We start from the raw sequence: 15,771 nt of genomic DNA on the forward strand, positions 1-15,771 counted from the left end.
GTATGTCTTCAAAAATATTTCCGGGTTTTATTGTTATCAGAATACTTTAGGTAATACTAAAACCTGGAGACGGAGCAAATGCGTCCCCGTACTGAAAGTTTATCATTGTAGCGGTTGCTACTAGGGAGCAAATATTTATTTCTGGTTATTGTTTTAAAGAGTTTTATTGGACTTTATTTATCAGCAAGTTTCTACTGCATATTTGCAAGTTTATAATCTGATTTTATGAATGTGCATAGTTCCTGTACGTAGGCTACGTCTGAGTGAGGTAACCTTTTGAATAATAATAATTAATAATGAATAAATAAATAATAAAAATACAACTGGTTTCCATGTGTTTCCGAGCAGTAGCAACCGATAAATAAAGCCCAATAAAACTCTGGAATAAATATTTGCTCCCTGGTAAAAAAAAAAAATAGCAGCTCTAACAACAGGTAAAATGATAAAATTGGTGATATTACAGACGCATGCAGTGCGGGGCAGAATTTACTGTGTCTTTGGTATGTTTTAAAAAATTTTCCGGATCTTTCCGGGTTTTAGTATTACCCGGATATGAAATGTATCAAAATTTGTACTCAAATGAGATGTTGCTGCTAGTGTTCCTGTTGTCGCTAGGCCTCACCACGAGATGGCACTGCTGCAGCTCTTACTGTGACTACATCACAGCAGTTAAAGCAGTTAAACCACTCATTCTTTACACACAGTGTACAATACAGTATGCATTTAGCTTTGTGCATCCTAGTATTAACATTATCTTACACAGCTTAATTAAAAATGCCATTTCTTGACTTGAGATTTCACAGGCTTTTATATTTCCTGCTTGGCTGCACATTATTAACAGTCCATTGTTGTCCAGGTCAGAGGGAAAGCCAAATATAAAGAGTAGGGCCATAAAGCTAAGTAGCATCAGCGAACTCACACAGGCCTGAGGAACAACCCACAGGGGGTTCCTTCACTTTACTGAGGATAACAGACCTCCATGTTTGTTTGTTAATGAATCCTGTTGGAATCAGGACTAGTGACTACGGCTACTGAGGCTGCATTGGGATTAAAGTAGGAATGCGTGTGAACGGTACTTGTTTCTGTTTATTAACTATACATTAGACCAGTGGTTCAGGTCACGACCGCCAAAATAAAAGCGGCGTAGACCGGGAACCTCCACTGTACCTGAAGGTGGAGACAGAACCATCTACAAGGGGGAATAAAGAGGAGAGATTTTTGGGGCCCATCTATAAAGTCAGCCAAGTTATGGTCCATTGTTATGTGAAAACACCAGGGTTCTCGATGGCGCCCCCTACTTTCATTTTTCAGCAACGTTGGGTAGATTTTCTCTGGGTTTTTTTTTCCTTTTTTTAATCATTACCGTCGTAATAATCGTTGCCAACTTGGGCACAAAAGGGACTTCCAGATGTGCACGGGTTGTTTTAACTCATCAACCACACCATCTACTCAGAAAGTTTATATAAAAATTAAAATTTTCCGCGCGCCACGCGATCCCCCTATGCAGTGAAAAATTCCTGGTGAGAACCCTGAACACATGTATTTATTTATCTGAATAATATTCACTGTTATCCAGGAAGTTTATTATTATTTGCACCATAGTATATAGTCGTCTTAAAGATTTAAATCCTTGTTTTAATCAGAAAGAAAATGCGTGACAAAAAAAAATGGTTTAAAAACCAAAGAAATTGGTGAAAAGTAGCAAATTAGGACAGAAAAAGCGGTAAAAAAGGGTTCAAAATGTCAATATTGGAACAATTAATTTAAACTTGCAAATAAAGGCATGGAAAATCATGAATTTGGTTACTTTGACTATATTAAGTATGATTAGATATATGGTGAAATAAAAGTTAAAAGTGACAATATAGGGGTCAACATATGCAACATTAGGTGGGAAAAGTGGTAGAAAGGGTTTATAAGTGCCGGAATTTACTTCGGCACTTATACTTGTGTTTTTATGAAGTCATTTTAGTGTGTTATTTTTCTATCTGTGTGCTTTTGGTGTCATTTAGTGTGTTGTTTGAGTGTTTTTCTGATAATTTGTGTGTTTTGGAGTAATTTTTTGTGTTCCATAAGTCGTTTTGTGCACTTTTCTGTTGTTTTCCTGCTAATTTCTTTGTTTTTGGAGTTGTTTTTCTGTCGTTGTTGTCATTTTTTTTGCTTTTAGAGTTTTTTTTTTTTTTTTTTTTGCAATTTTTGTGTTTTGGGTTTTCTTGAGCTCATTTTGTGGGGTTTTCTGTTAATTTGTGCAGTTTCTAAGACATTTTTTACATCTTTGAAGTCATTTTGTGTATTTTGGGTTGAACCCTGGGTAAACATCTGGTGTCATACGGATCTGACCGATGGTAAATCTTAATTATTAATAGATTTTTATTACCCATGGAAAAGATTTTAAATTTATCAAAATTCCGAGGTCAACAATGAGGTCAGTCTATATTACATGAGCAGATCACGGTCATAAAACAGTGAACAGAGCTCCATAATATTAATGTATGATGTGTTTACCAGCTGTGATAAAGCTGTGCAGATTAACAGCTGAGTACATTGAGAGGCAAATAAACCCCTGAACCAAGGACACATGAGCCTGCAGCTGTATACTTATGATGTTTTCCACCCAGCATGCACTGCTGTAGACACAACAAGCCCCTGCAGTAATGTTTCTACTGTGTGTGTGCGTGTGTGTGTGTGTGTGACACATCTCAGGGGAAAATAAGAGGAGCAGGAGCTGTGTGAAAGTGAGCAACCAATCAGGAACAAGGAGCTGTCACTTAGGGGAATGTCTAACTGTGCAGGAAACTCACAAAATGAGTTTAACTCACTGTTTGGTCCATGTTAGGTGAAAAATATGTTTTGCTGCCATGATTCACTGCTACTCATTCAATGGAGCACTTTTGGAAGATCTCTCAAATCCTCACACTGGCCCTCATTTATCAACCTTGCGTAAAAACGGGCGCAAATCTGAGCGCACATTTGGTCGTACGACAGGACCAACATGTGATTTATGAAACATTCATATTTGACCAATCAAAGCAGCTGAATTCGATCACCATTAACATGTCACACCCTCCTGTTTTCGAGGCCCCGCCCACTAAGGTCAAACACAAAAAGTAACATTTACAAGATGAAAATCGGCAACCTCACATCAGAGGTGGAGCAAAAACAAGTATTTGCTTTCTGATCGTGTGAAAATTGGACTTAGGAGATCAGCTACCGAATAGGTGAAGTCTGCCCCCCTGTGTGCGACTGAAGAAACTTCACAGCAGAGATCTTGGAGAGAAACACGGATATGATGTTTATAGAAATTAACAATTGAAACCCTTATAAAAAAACCTTGAAAATGGCAAAATGTCCATTCTTTGTTTATTATGCTTTCAGTCAATTTAATCTATAATTCATCACCTTCCTGCCACAGGCTGTGCTGCACACATCAAAATGGGCAAACCCATACACTACTGCTCGAACGGTTTACCAGCGAGATTATACGGTATTTCATGGAAGGAAAACAAAAAAGTGATTCCTGTAATAACGTGATAGTGTGTCTGCATATGCTTAAATGACAGCTGAGGTTTGTTTAATATTTTATTTTCAGCCTCACCCACATTTTGCTGTGTTGTACCATAAGTCCACACACTCACATTTGCCTACACGAGCTCAGATCTGACGTGAGATCTGATCGTAGCGTACGCTCACGTCAAAAATTGATAAATGCAGAAGCTTGCGTGATACGCGCAGATCTGAACGTATGGACGGTTGATAAATGAGGGCCATTGTCTCTACTTTCAACACAACGTTAAGAAGAAAATCCTTAAAAGACTCCCAGACATCAACAAGTGCCATGACAGAGACACAGTTTTCACATTTCACTTAGTTACTTTACACTCTTTTTAAAGTAAATGCAGCTTACACAGAAAGCTTTTTCAGAGGAACTGTTAATAATAAAAGACAACCCCTTAGCAACGTTCTAATCATTCAGCAATGATGAAGAAACCTTAAACCTAAATAGTGAGTTTGGGACACTAAAAGAACTTGAATGCTCTTTATATGAAGGAATCTTGGCCTTTATTATTTTAAAGCTCGTCTAGTTGAGTCTGACTACACCGTATTGTTTGAAACTACTCAAATGTATGAGGATTAGAAACAAAAGTTGTGACTTTGACTCTATGCACATAAACCAGTTTTCTAGGACTTTGGTTTGAGCATGTTGTAAATCTGAGCTTCCAGCCGTCATCCCCTCTACACTTGTAAAAACTCTCCAGCATCTGTTTCCCGTTACCTTGGAGATTTGGTTTCTTCAGTCTGTCCGGCTTGCAGCAGACCGGCCCCATGTCTCAGCGAGTGTAGCGGATGAGCTCTGGCCAAAAGGCTCCTCGCAGTCCTGGATCAGTATGCAGGTAGCACCAACGGCCCCAGCCTCCCAGTGAGGCATGCTGGGCACCAACAGGAAACTAAAGCCCACTCCATCTGCCTGTGGCCTGGGACTGGTGTGGCCCTGTCCTTTCATTCACCCTGTCTGTCTCAGTCAGCAGGTCCGCTCTCTCAGACCCCCAGGAGGGAAGAGAATCCCTGAGGAGGAGTGGAACAAGGCTTTCCCTCTCTTTGAGTGTGCACTAACTGGGAGATGGGCTGTCCTCCAGTCTTTGCAAAACAAACTCACACACTCACACATACACAGAAAACAGCCAGCGCACTCTGCAATGCACGGAGTTAACTTGCACTCATACAAATCAACGCAAGACTCTCCATATCAGTGGAGAATAAACAGTAATCAAACGGCTCGACTTGTTTTAGATATCATTAGATATATCCAGCAAAATGTGAATTAGTATTAAAATTACTATTTTTAATTAAGAACACTTTTTGGTTACACTCATATGCGAAGTTTGCAGTGGTCAAAAAGTTTCATTACAGTTTTCCCAATTTTTTATATAACTTACACAATATAAAAATATTTGAACAAAAAACAAAGTGACTAGGAAATAATAAAAGTGTCGATATAAAATGAAAAAGTTCAGAAAATATAACCAAGTAAAAAAAGTTTTAAAGGACCAGCAGCCAATGAGATTTGACCCTCCTGCTTCCCGTAGCAGCTGAGTGCTTTGTTTACAACATGGAGGACACCGCGGCTGCTCCATATAAACCAACTGTTCTGTTGTTTGTAGAGATGCACTGGGAAAACAAGCCGACTGGAACGGAGAACGAGCCAAATCCTGCGCTCAGCGTCCAGATATAAAGCGGTGGATTGAGCGGTGTTGTGGTAATCTACTCGCCCGCCTCCCTGCGACAAAATCGGCATCCACTGACCACGGAAGCACATAGACAATCATCGAATGCGGACTGCGGAGTAACGTTGTTAGAGACTTTTAATGCTAATCTACATTGTTGGACTTTTAAACGCTTTTAATCCATATGTATCCTTTTATTCTATCCCATCTGTTGTTTAACTTAGTGATTTACAACTGCCAGCAAGTCTATCCCTCCATGTTAAAGTGTATCTACCATATTAAATCACATGTATCGAGTGTTGTATGATATATCATGTAGAACATAATTTCAGCAACTTTACTCTCTCATTATTTAAGTTACAGTGGGGGCTGAACATTTCAAGCTGCATTTTGGATTTATTTTGGCAGGTCCATAATACAGTCATCAGCATGAATAAGGTGTCGTTCACTAAATTATGACACCTTAGGAGCTATGTTGGCATTTTTTGGGTTAGGTGGAGGGATCTAGTAGGGTTAGGGGTTCAGGTAAGAAAGGGTTAGGGTAACGAACAACACTTAAGCCTTATGTGTAAAATGTCAAGTAAAGTGTTACCCAATTTTTGAACTAATGTGGAAAGAATTACCAAGAAAGCAAATGTTTTTTTTAAATTTTACTGTATTTTAATGCTCAACCACATTTTTAAACCGTACCAGTAAGAAACTGTTGCTCGAAAGTTTGTTTTTGTCTCCACCATAAACAATTTTTTTGTGTGACTTGAACTTCAGAAAAGTTTTGTGAATTGCATTATGGGATTTGGAGATCCCATAGAAGAACGCAAAGACGGCGCCGAAGCAGAAAAAAAACTTTTCTAAGTTTTGACTTTATTCTTATGGTGATTTCTTGCGTTTCTTCACCACAGAAGACATTGATCCCCTTGATGACATTTTTGTTCGCGTTCACTCCTAACCAGAGGGTTACCTGTCCAAATCCCCTCTGGGACCATCTCTTTATCTCAATGAAACTCTTCTGTTTACATAAAGTCCAAATTTGAAAAAAAATATGATTTCGGGTGTTTCCATGGAAGCCAAAATATCAACAACCGCCATTGTTTTGTCAGCTGCTTTGAAATGATGAAAACACAAGAAATGTGGCTTTAACAGAGTTTTTAGGGTCAGTTGTGGATGAAATACTGATACAATTTTTAAAAAAACGTTACTTGTGTGGTTAAGCAGCTTTATTTGAATCTATTTTCAGAACAAACATTCTCGTGTCAGCTAGGTAGAGTTAGCATACAAGAAATTGCCCAACATTAGCATAATTACAGGCAGGTTGCCAGGTTTAGTCAAGGTGAAAGAAAGAAAAAAAAAGACAAAGGCCACGGGAAGCAGAAACGAGGTCAACGCTGTAGGTTTGTTGTTTCTTCTCTGCATCGCTGTGTGTGTTTTTTATGCTTGAATGGATGCTGGAGCGCTGCCTCAACAGTCAGACCCCCGTAACCGTAACGCACCGGCTGAACCTGTGTGTGATTTATAATTACTTCCTATTCCCACAGCAGAGAGGGATTAAAGAATGAAGTCAGTCATTAAATACAACAATTATTTAAAAGAATCCTCTGACGATTCGACCTGAATTTCACTGGCAAAGCAAGCACATGACCATTAAATCAGCTTTATTCAGGGTTGGGGTCAATTACATTTTTCAGTTACAATTACGTCTTCATTTATCCATGTTCAATTACAATTCAATTATGATTACAGTGACCAGCATTTTTCCAATCACAGTTAAACTACAATCCTTTTTTATCCTCAGCAAGTCAATTACAATTATGTTTTCAATTACTGAATTTCACTTACAATTAATCACAATTACTGAGCCTGAAATAAATAACTTAATAAAAGCTAACCTTCCTCTTGTGTTAGCTTTCTGTTAGCATCTCTTATGATAAAGGCTCCTAAATCAGCTGTTACCTTGTTAGGCTTCCTGATCAATGGAAATATAGGTTTTAATATTTTTATGTCAGTATAGCCCTCGATTTCAATTTTTTTTTAATGGTGAAATGTGGAAAAGCTCAATATGAAATATATTTTAATAGTTGTTATCCTCATAGGTGTAGATTAGATAACTGACAATTTTTATAGAATTTTCATGGCAATTACTGTACAATTACAAAGTCAATCATCGAAACTCGATTACAATTTAGTTCCGATTACGACAGCAACAGATTTTTAAAATAAAAATGCATCTATAATTACGCCATAATTGTAATTAATTATCAACTACGTGATTACAATCATAATTGACCCAAACTCTGGCTTTATTTGTATTTGGGTGCACTGGTTGCATCGCCGACGAGAACACAAAAAGAATCCAATCTTGAATTATTTGCATGCAAAACATCTGATGTTATTCACACAGGAATTGTGTGCATAAATCACAGATGGATCTGAAAAGCTTGGCTGTCAGCTGTGACCTTGGGCAACACTGAAACACATGTGCAGAATGAGGTGGAATGAGGTGTTTTTGTTTTCTTTACTTTTTACAACTCTTGAGGATTTTGCGCGCTTGCAAAAATGCTGTCTTTTCAATCCAGCGGCCTCACCTTGTGACTAGATACACACACACACACGCGCACACACACACGCCTGGTCTGATTGACGCACGCTATCAGTCAGTGACATGACCCAGATGAACAACCCCTGGGCTCTTCTGAAGGACAAGCGTACTATTAGCAGACAAAGGGAGGCTGACAACAAGAGAAAAAGGCAGCTGATTTATCAGCAGAGATAAAAAAAAATAAATCCCCACCTTCATCTTTGGGCTGCCTTGACCTCATCCTGAGAGCTTATCAGTCTATGAGTTCTAATCAGCTCCACTTTCCTCTCTCAGATGTTCCTTTTTCTGCTTTTTCTGTCCTGTTGTTCAAACACTTTTAAATCTCACTGGTAGATGTTTAAACAAGGCAAGGCAAATGTATTTGTATGGCGCATTTTATACACAAGGCAACTCAATGTGCTTTACATGATCAAAAAGTGCAACATCCCGCTCTAATCGAGTCATTGTCGTTGTGTCCTTGGGCAAGGCACTTTACCCACATTGCCTTGTATAAGTGAGTATGAATTGTGCATGAATGTTGGTGGTGGTCAGAGGGGCCGTAGGTATAAAAACTGAGCAAATGCAGCAATTAAAATCAAATCAAACTAGATTATTTGCATTTGCATTTGCGAAGAAAATGCAAGTGAGGATGCAGGAACTGGCCCTTGTTGCACTGCATTAGTTAGAATTAGCATTAACATTAACATTAACATTAGCATAGCATAGCATAGCATAGCATAGCATAGCATAGCATAGCATAGCATAGCATAGCATTAGCATTAGCATTAACAATAGCATAGCATAGCATAGCATAGCATAGCATTAACATTAGTTAGAATTAGCATTAACATTAGTTAGAAATAGCATAGCATAGCATAGCATAACATTAACATTAGTTAGAATTAGCATTAACATTAGTTAGAATTAGCATTAACATTAGCATAGCATAGCATAGCATAGCATAGCATAGCATAGCATAGCATAGCATAGCATAGCATAGCATTAACATTAGTTAGAATTAGCATTAACATTAGCATAGCATAGCATAGCATAGCATAGCATAGCATAGCATAGCATGAGTTAGAATTAGCATTAACATTAGTTAGAAATAGCATAGCATAGCATAGCATTAACATGATCCTAGCATTAACATTAGCCTAGCATTAACATTACAATTGCATTAGCAACGTTGTACTGCATTAGCTTAACATTAGCATTTGCTAGTATTAGCATTAACATTAGCCTAGCATTAGCATTAGCCTAGCGCTAACGTTACCCTAGCATTAGCATTAACCTAGCATTTGCACTAACCTAGTATTAACTAAGCATTAACCTAGCAATAGCTGAACATTAGCAATAAGGTTGAAGGTAGTAGCTGAACACGGTAAAGCTTGAATGGTCAAAATCAGTTGAAGAATCCATTTTTTGTCCTTTCTATAATTTTTTTGGCCACTTTTAATCCATATAAGCTTGACTGCTTTTGGCCCATTCTAGTCATTTTACACTCTTTTCTTGCCACATTTTTACCACTTTTGGACCATTTTTTGCCACCTGTTACCATGTCTGCCTCACTCGTTAGCTCGTCAAAAAAAACAAACAAAATGTAGCGCACCGGACACGCCAACCGGGATGATGCTCGGTATGCCAGATGGCATGAACGTAACCCTCTCATTTTCATAAATCACATAAAATGTAATAATAGCAGTTGACTCTTTTAACCCTATTTAGCATGTTTGGTATGATTTCTTGAGGTTTAATAGAGAGTAAACGGGGAAATACGACAAAACGTAAATTAAACAAAAAAGTATAACATTACAGTATGTACGGTAGATGCTGGAACAGAATTGAGTTTATTTTTTTTAAACAAAAAGCCTGCAGAAGTGTCAGATTTTTGACTTTTGGTGTGAGCTGGGACTGTAGCAATCATTAAAAAAAAGAAGCCTAATAAGTTTTCTTCTCTGTTTTCATCCCGTGCACCAGTGACTCTGCAGAGTCAGTGGCTAATTGGAGGCTCACTGGGGTTGGCACTATTGTGCGATGTTGACGGGCCATAAACAGAATACACTCACACTGTCGAGCCTGTCAACATTTCCAAACACATCGACAATCCAGGCAAATAGTCCCTGAATGTCAGTGATAGATAGAGAACGCTGCACACAGCAACACTGGATCTTTAACACATCCATTAGTGCTTTTTCCATTTTATTTTCAACTATAACATACTTAATAATACTTAATAATACTCAATTTTCCGACAGCTAGATAAGTTTTTATCCATTAGATTAAAATATATATAGTATATATATACATTGGGGATTTAGCCATTTGCTAACACAGTTATGCAACAGTATAATGGTTTATTTTTCTACTTTTCTGTTCCTGTTTTGACTTTATATGAACAGTGGTTGTGTTTTAGTGCAGGATATTTAACAGTGCAATAAATCTGAGCCTGCACAGCAGTTTGGGAAACAGTGCCCTCTACTGTTTAAATACACAATAAACATCAGCTACACTAAGCAATAAAAATCGATTTTTCCAGGAAATAGCCCCCCAAAATGTTTTATTATAATAAAAAATATTAAATTCAAAATTTTAATTGGATTAATGTTGTGTATTTCTGGCTTTCCATCTTTGTGCATTTGCTGTTTATGTGTGTTATGAGTGATTTGTGTGTTGCCATTTTGTATTTTTCTATTATTTTTGTGGTTTTCTATTACTCCTGTTTTTGCTGTCATTTTATGCTGTTGGTTTTTGTGCGTCATTCTTTGTATTTTCGTTATTCTTATGTACTTTTTTAATCCTTTTAATGTATTTTGCTGTCATTTTGTTGTTGTTTTCTAAAATCTATTATAAATGTATGTTTTTGGAGTCATTTTAGTGTATTCTTGGTGTCCATTAGTGTATTTGTGTTTTCCTTTAGTGTATTTTTCTGTGATTTCTGGATACTTTGAGTCGTTTTGTGCGTTTCTATTGGGGGGCTGCATTGCTAATGTCTGCTCTAAAGTACAGTATACGACTGTGAACAAAAATAGCTCCATCTCACCTGGTACGATCTCAAACAGGTGTCGTCCTGGTTCCTCCTGGTTAGCCGTGAGTTCATTGACCTGGCAGCCTTGTAGAGGTATACAGCCCTGTAACACACGATAATATAATTCACATTTGACACTCTTTTTTTTTTTCCTTTTGAAAAAAATGTTTAGAGTTCATTTAACACAACTTCCTAATATTGAGCAATAAACAAGAAATGCATTACAGCAAAATAGCACAAATGACATCAAATGACTCCAAAAACACAGAAAATGACTGAAAAATACACAAAAGGAAGCCGAAAACACAAAATGACTCAGAACAAGCAACAAAAAACACATGCAACGGGGAGAAAATATATTAAATTACTCCAAAAACACAAAAGAATGACAGAGAAATACACAAAATTACAGAAATAATTGTAAAACTATAACAAAAATTACTCCAAAATTACACAAAAAACCACTAGAACCAACTAGAAAATACATAAAATAGGAGGGAAATTAACAAAATGACTCCAAAAACACACAAAAGAGATCGGTCAATGCGCCCGTTATTGTTGGTAATATGTCCCTTGGATCAGACAAATATACATTTGTGGCCCTTGTTGTGATTAAATTTACTATCTCTGCACAAGGCCATTTAAAATGAAGATTTTTGTTTAACAGGTAACGGGTGAGCAAAGAGACAGAAATGTCAATTTACACACAAAATATGAGATCACCTCCTGAAATGAGAAAGGCTATATAAATACATAAATATAAATATACTGTAGCTTTATAAATGTTTGGAATATCAAACATTTACACTCAACGAACAGATGTCAAATCTCACGCAAAATCTCAACGTGTATGTTTGGCACAAATATAGTGCTGAAATATGAAAATACTATAGCCGATTACACTGAAATAAATAATAAAGGAGTTAAACTTGCGTGAGAATGGATCAACTCTGAAACTCTGGGATTTGGGAAGTTTTGGAAATGAAAAAGAGCTTCTGCATTTTTCTCCGATAGAAAATAAAAAGAAGACAAAAGTAAATTGGATCATACTTTATTTGAAAGTTTTATACATACGACATTATGCTCTCATTAGCATGAATAATATGTCATGAAGGCTGTCATTAAAGCTGATATCTGGAGTCTTTTACTATGTTCTACTGCTGGTGGTCATTCATATACATTATTGCATATAAGTCCCGCCTTCGTCCTATTCGACTTCCTGTTTTTGAGACTGTCAATCAAAGTGAATGAGGAACTCTGCACAGAAACAAGGCCGCGCGTCACAACAGCAAACAGGTAAATATGATTTAGGCTCTTACCTGACCCATAGACATATATCAATGCGACACGATGCCAGCCTGTTATGTCCGCGATGCGCGTGCAGAAAAGTAGAGGCGTGGCTTCTGGTAGATTGGTGGGGGCAGTGGGAGGAAGTGGAGCTGTTGAGGGCGGGACATCGAGACGTTTCTCAGAAACTCCGGATATCAGCTTTAAGTGTCGTTCGCTAAATTATGACACCTTTGGAGCTATGTTGGCATTTTTTGGGTCAGGAGGAGGGATCTAGTGGTTAGGGTTAAGGTTTGGGTAACAAATAACACTTAAAAACAGCCTTCACGACACCGTATTCATGCTAATGACACCCTTTATATATAAAACCTCAAGTAAAGTGTTAGCGGAAATTGTTATGCAATAGGGATGTAACGATTCACTCAACTCCCGATACGATTCTCTCACGATTTATTTTACAAAATGGGACTGTAGACAATAGAAAATACTGTATTATTTTCTTTTTATTTTTCATTGTCAAAAGAATTCCTTGATAAACTATTCAAAACAATGCAATTTAACTAAAAATAAATCTTGAATGAAATAAATAAAGGAATAATACAAATGAAAATGAAGCCTATTAATTTAAATTCTGGTTCTATAATAAACAATGCAAAACTGCATAATAGTTATTTTTCTATTAAAAGTGCAACTGAAAATGTATTTTGCCTTAACAATTGGACTTAAGATGGATTTAAGAGTAGAAGGTGGCCAGAAAGAAAGTATTAGCAGACTCCGCCCGCCGCCTACACTTGCGCCCTCTGCTGGTTAAATAAAGTACTGCGATTCAATTTTCAGAAAATCGATATCAACCGTGATACCTATGAATCGATTTTTAACTGCCTTACGATTAATCGTTACATCCCTATTATGCAATATAGCTGATTTGAATGACTATAGAAAAGCGATCTGACGGGCGTTTTATACGTTACTATGAGAATTTTAAAGAAGAAACCTTTTGTCTTACATGAGTTGTTCTTCATTTTACCCACATCCTGTCCGCAGGTCCTTTCACTTGTTAAAAAAAATAAAACATCAACTCTAATATGAATGTTTGAACAGGTTCCCAAACACTATGGCAGCAGTAGTCAGGAGATGCCAGCGTCTGCAGGTCGGCCCAGTTAATCTTCCCACTGGTATCCTCCATCAAACAGGCAGAGGACTCTACCAGAGCACCTCAGGCTGTCGCCAGCATTAGTCGCCATGGCAACAAATGGGAAAGGGGTGTAAGGAAGCAGTGGTGGGATGGAGAGCAGGGCACGGCAGGTTGGTCGTCCCAGGGGATCGAGGGATGTGCTCAGACTAACACTGGTAAGACATGCGACACCAACATGGACACAAATCATATTTTAATGGACAATGGCCGTCAAAGTCCTTTATCTGTTGAAGCATATTAATTAAAATGAACAGAGTCTGAATATTAATGCTTGGGTTTAAAATGATTCAGTCTTCATTCTCGACTAACAGTGGCTGCGTTTAATATAATCAATACATCATCTCACTTCAGTTAATTAACTTAATTTACATATTCACCCCACGTAAAACTGCTTCTTTATTATTTTTGGCTGGATACCAAAGAAATATTTTGTAGTTTCATCAATAATTTCACTTTAGAAAAATATGTTTCTTAGACTTATATTTGACATTAGATTCTTTTTTGCTTGTTGTTGTTGTTTTTCTAGGCTAACTTTAATGTAATCTATTACAATATTGGATCAAAAATCTTACATTTTTCTGCTTTATGTCTAACAATAGACGCCATTCTACTTAGAAGCCACTTCTGTCCGTGTAAATAAACCGGACAACTATCAAATCCAGAACTGTTTAGAGAAATGTAACAATATTCAAGGCATGCAGCACTTTTATACATTTTGTTAAAATGTTCTTTTAATTTGTCGTTGCTTCTGTAAATGTAGATTTCTTGAATATTCCAGAACAAGTCGTTTGTCTTTTTTTTTTTTTATTTCATTTTTATTTCAAATCCTTGTTTCATTGAATTGAATAATAATTAAAAAAAAAAAAAAAAGTCCTGGTTGGTTAATTGCAAAAGTCAGGTAAATCTAGGAATTGTAAAAAAAAAAAAAAAAGAGATTGAAACTGAGAAAACTTGTGGAAACACAAGAAGTAGAAAAAGAAAAAGTATCGTTCAAATTCTAATGCCAAAAAGGGGGATTTTTGGTTTTGTTTGTTAGATGGTAAAGCTACATAAATTCAGGGTATGGGAGTGAATATTTGGGATAAATCAAGTGTTAAATGTGTGTTTTGATGGTGAATCCTTCACTTTTTACCACATGCTGCTCCATCTGATCAGAAGAAACCAGAATAACCTCTGGTGTTGCCTTTTCTCATCACCACTAATCACACCCTTTCATCTCATTGGTGGGGGTGAAGTGGGGGGGTTGGGGTTGTCATGTTCCCAATCACCCCCACCACCATCGCTACAAGCCCTGCCTCGAATTTCCTATCGATTAGAAGACGAGAGGAAGGAGAAAAAGGCCAGAATAACAGTTTCTCACACAGGGAGCTTGAAAGGGGGAGGGTATACGCGCGTGTGTGTGTGTTCATTATTTTGAGTGTGTGTGACTTGAATCCATTGGCAGTTATAAATCAATACAGGTTGAATGAGTATTGAAAAGTGGTGGTTATGGGCAGTGTGTCAAAGCTCTTATTCAGACGGAAAGGAGATCTTTCACGTGTGTGTGTGTGTGTGTGTGTGTGAGTGCGTGTGTGACTAAAAGACAGTGAAGCTAGTAAATGAACAAACATCACTGAGTGAAGAAAGACACAGGAAATCAATGCGTGCGTAGAGAATCCATCCCTGAATTTTGACAGGTGATTATTAGCTACATTTAAAGGTTCACAACACACACACCCGCACACACGCCCGCATGTACTTTGTATGTTTGTGTGTCACTCTCCTAGCATCCTAGCAGCATTACATCATCTCTCCGTACACCATCTGTCCTGACATCATTAGCGTGGCCTTGGACATAATGGGAATTCTAATGGGCATGTGTGAGTCAGCATTAGGCCACTGAACATGAGATTTGATAAAACCATAACAGGACTGAACATAATTATAGCTGCTGTGCAGCAATGGTTGGGGCCAGGCAATTTTAAGAAAAAAATAGGAACGTTGCATGCGCTAAGGCTTTAACTTAAAACCTCCAACAACAAATGTCATACTAACGTACTACTCAAAGTCTGACGTCAAAATGAATATGTAATGCGTTCACATTAGCTTGTACGGAAAGATTGAGAATGCAAATAATACCTGGATGAATACTGTATCAAGACATTTCCTAAATATGCACGGTGGGCACACTACTCCACCGCCCCATTATGCATTGCGAGTAGAATGTAAAACAGTCCTGGGACCCATAGACATTATAAAGTTATAGACGTCGCATCGACTGCTGCCGCCCACCAGAGCGGTGCGTCTACAGGGCGGCCATCTTGAAAAGGTGGCAATCACTCCTACAGTGCATTACATCTATAGAGGAATGATGTGCTTACAAACAATGAATGTTGTCATAAATCGCTCAGTTCTAAAGCAATTTTCACAGGGTTTGTTTGTAATAATACGTCAGAAATGATAGATATATACGTCCTGTCGGCGTTTT

The 15,771-nt window shown here is 37.6% G+C and overlaps 1 protein-coding gene across 1 annotated transcript in view; it reads right to left on the reverse strand.

The window, feature by feature from the left end:
• Positions 1 to 15,771, reverse strand: part of arhgap22b (Rho GTPase activating protein 22b) — a 39,761-nt gene that overhangs the window by 11,742 nt on the left and 12,248 nt on the right. Inside the window, 1 exon segment of the mRNA XM_028475965.1 lies at positions 10,838 to 10,925. Within this exon segment, the coding sequence (XP_028331766.1) occupies positions 10,838 to 10,925 (88 nt within the window).

The sequence above is a fragment of the Gouania willdenowi genome, chromosome 19 (assembly GCF_900634775.1).
Source record: "Gouania willdenowi chromosome 19, fGouWil2.1, whole genome shotgun sequence".
NCBI classification, from domain to species: domain Eukaryota; kingdom Metazoa; phylum Chordata; class Actinopteri; order Blenniiformes; family Gobiesocidae; genus Gouania; species Gouania willdenowi.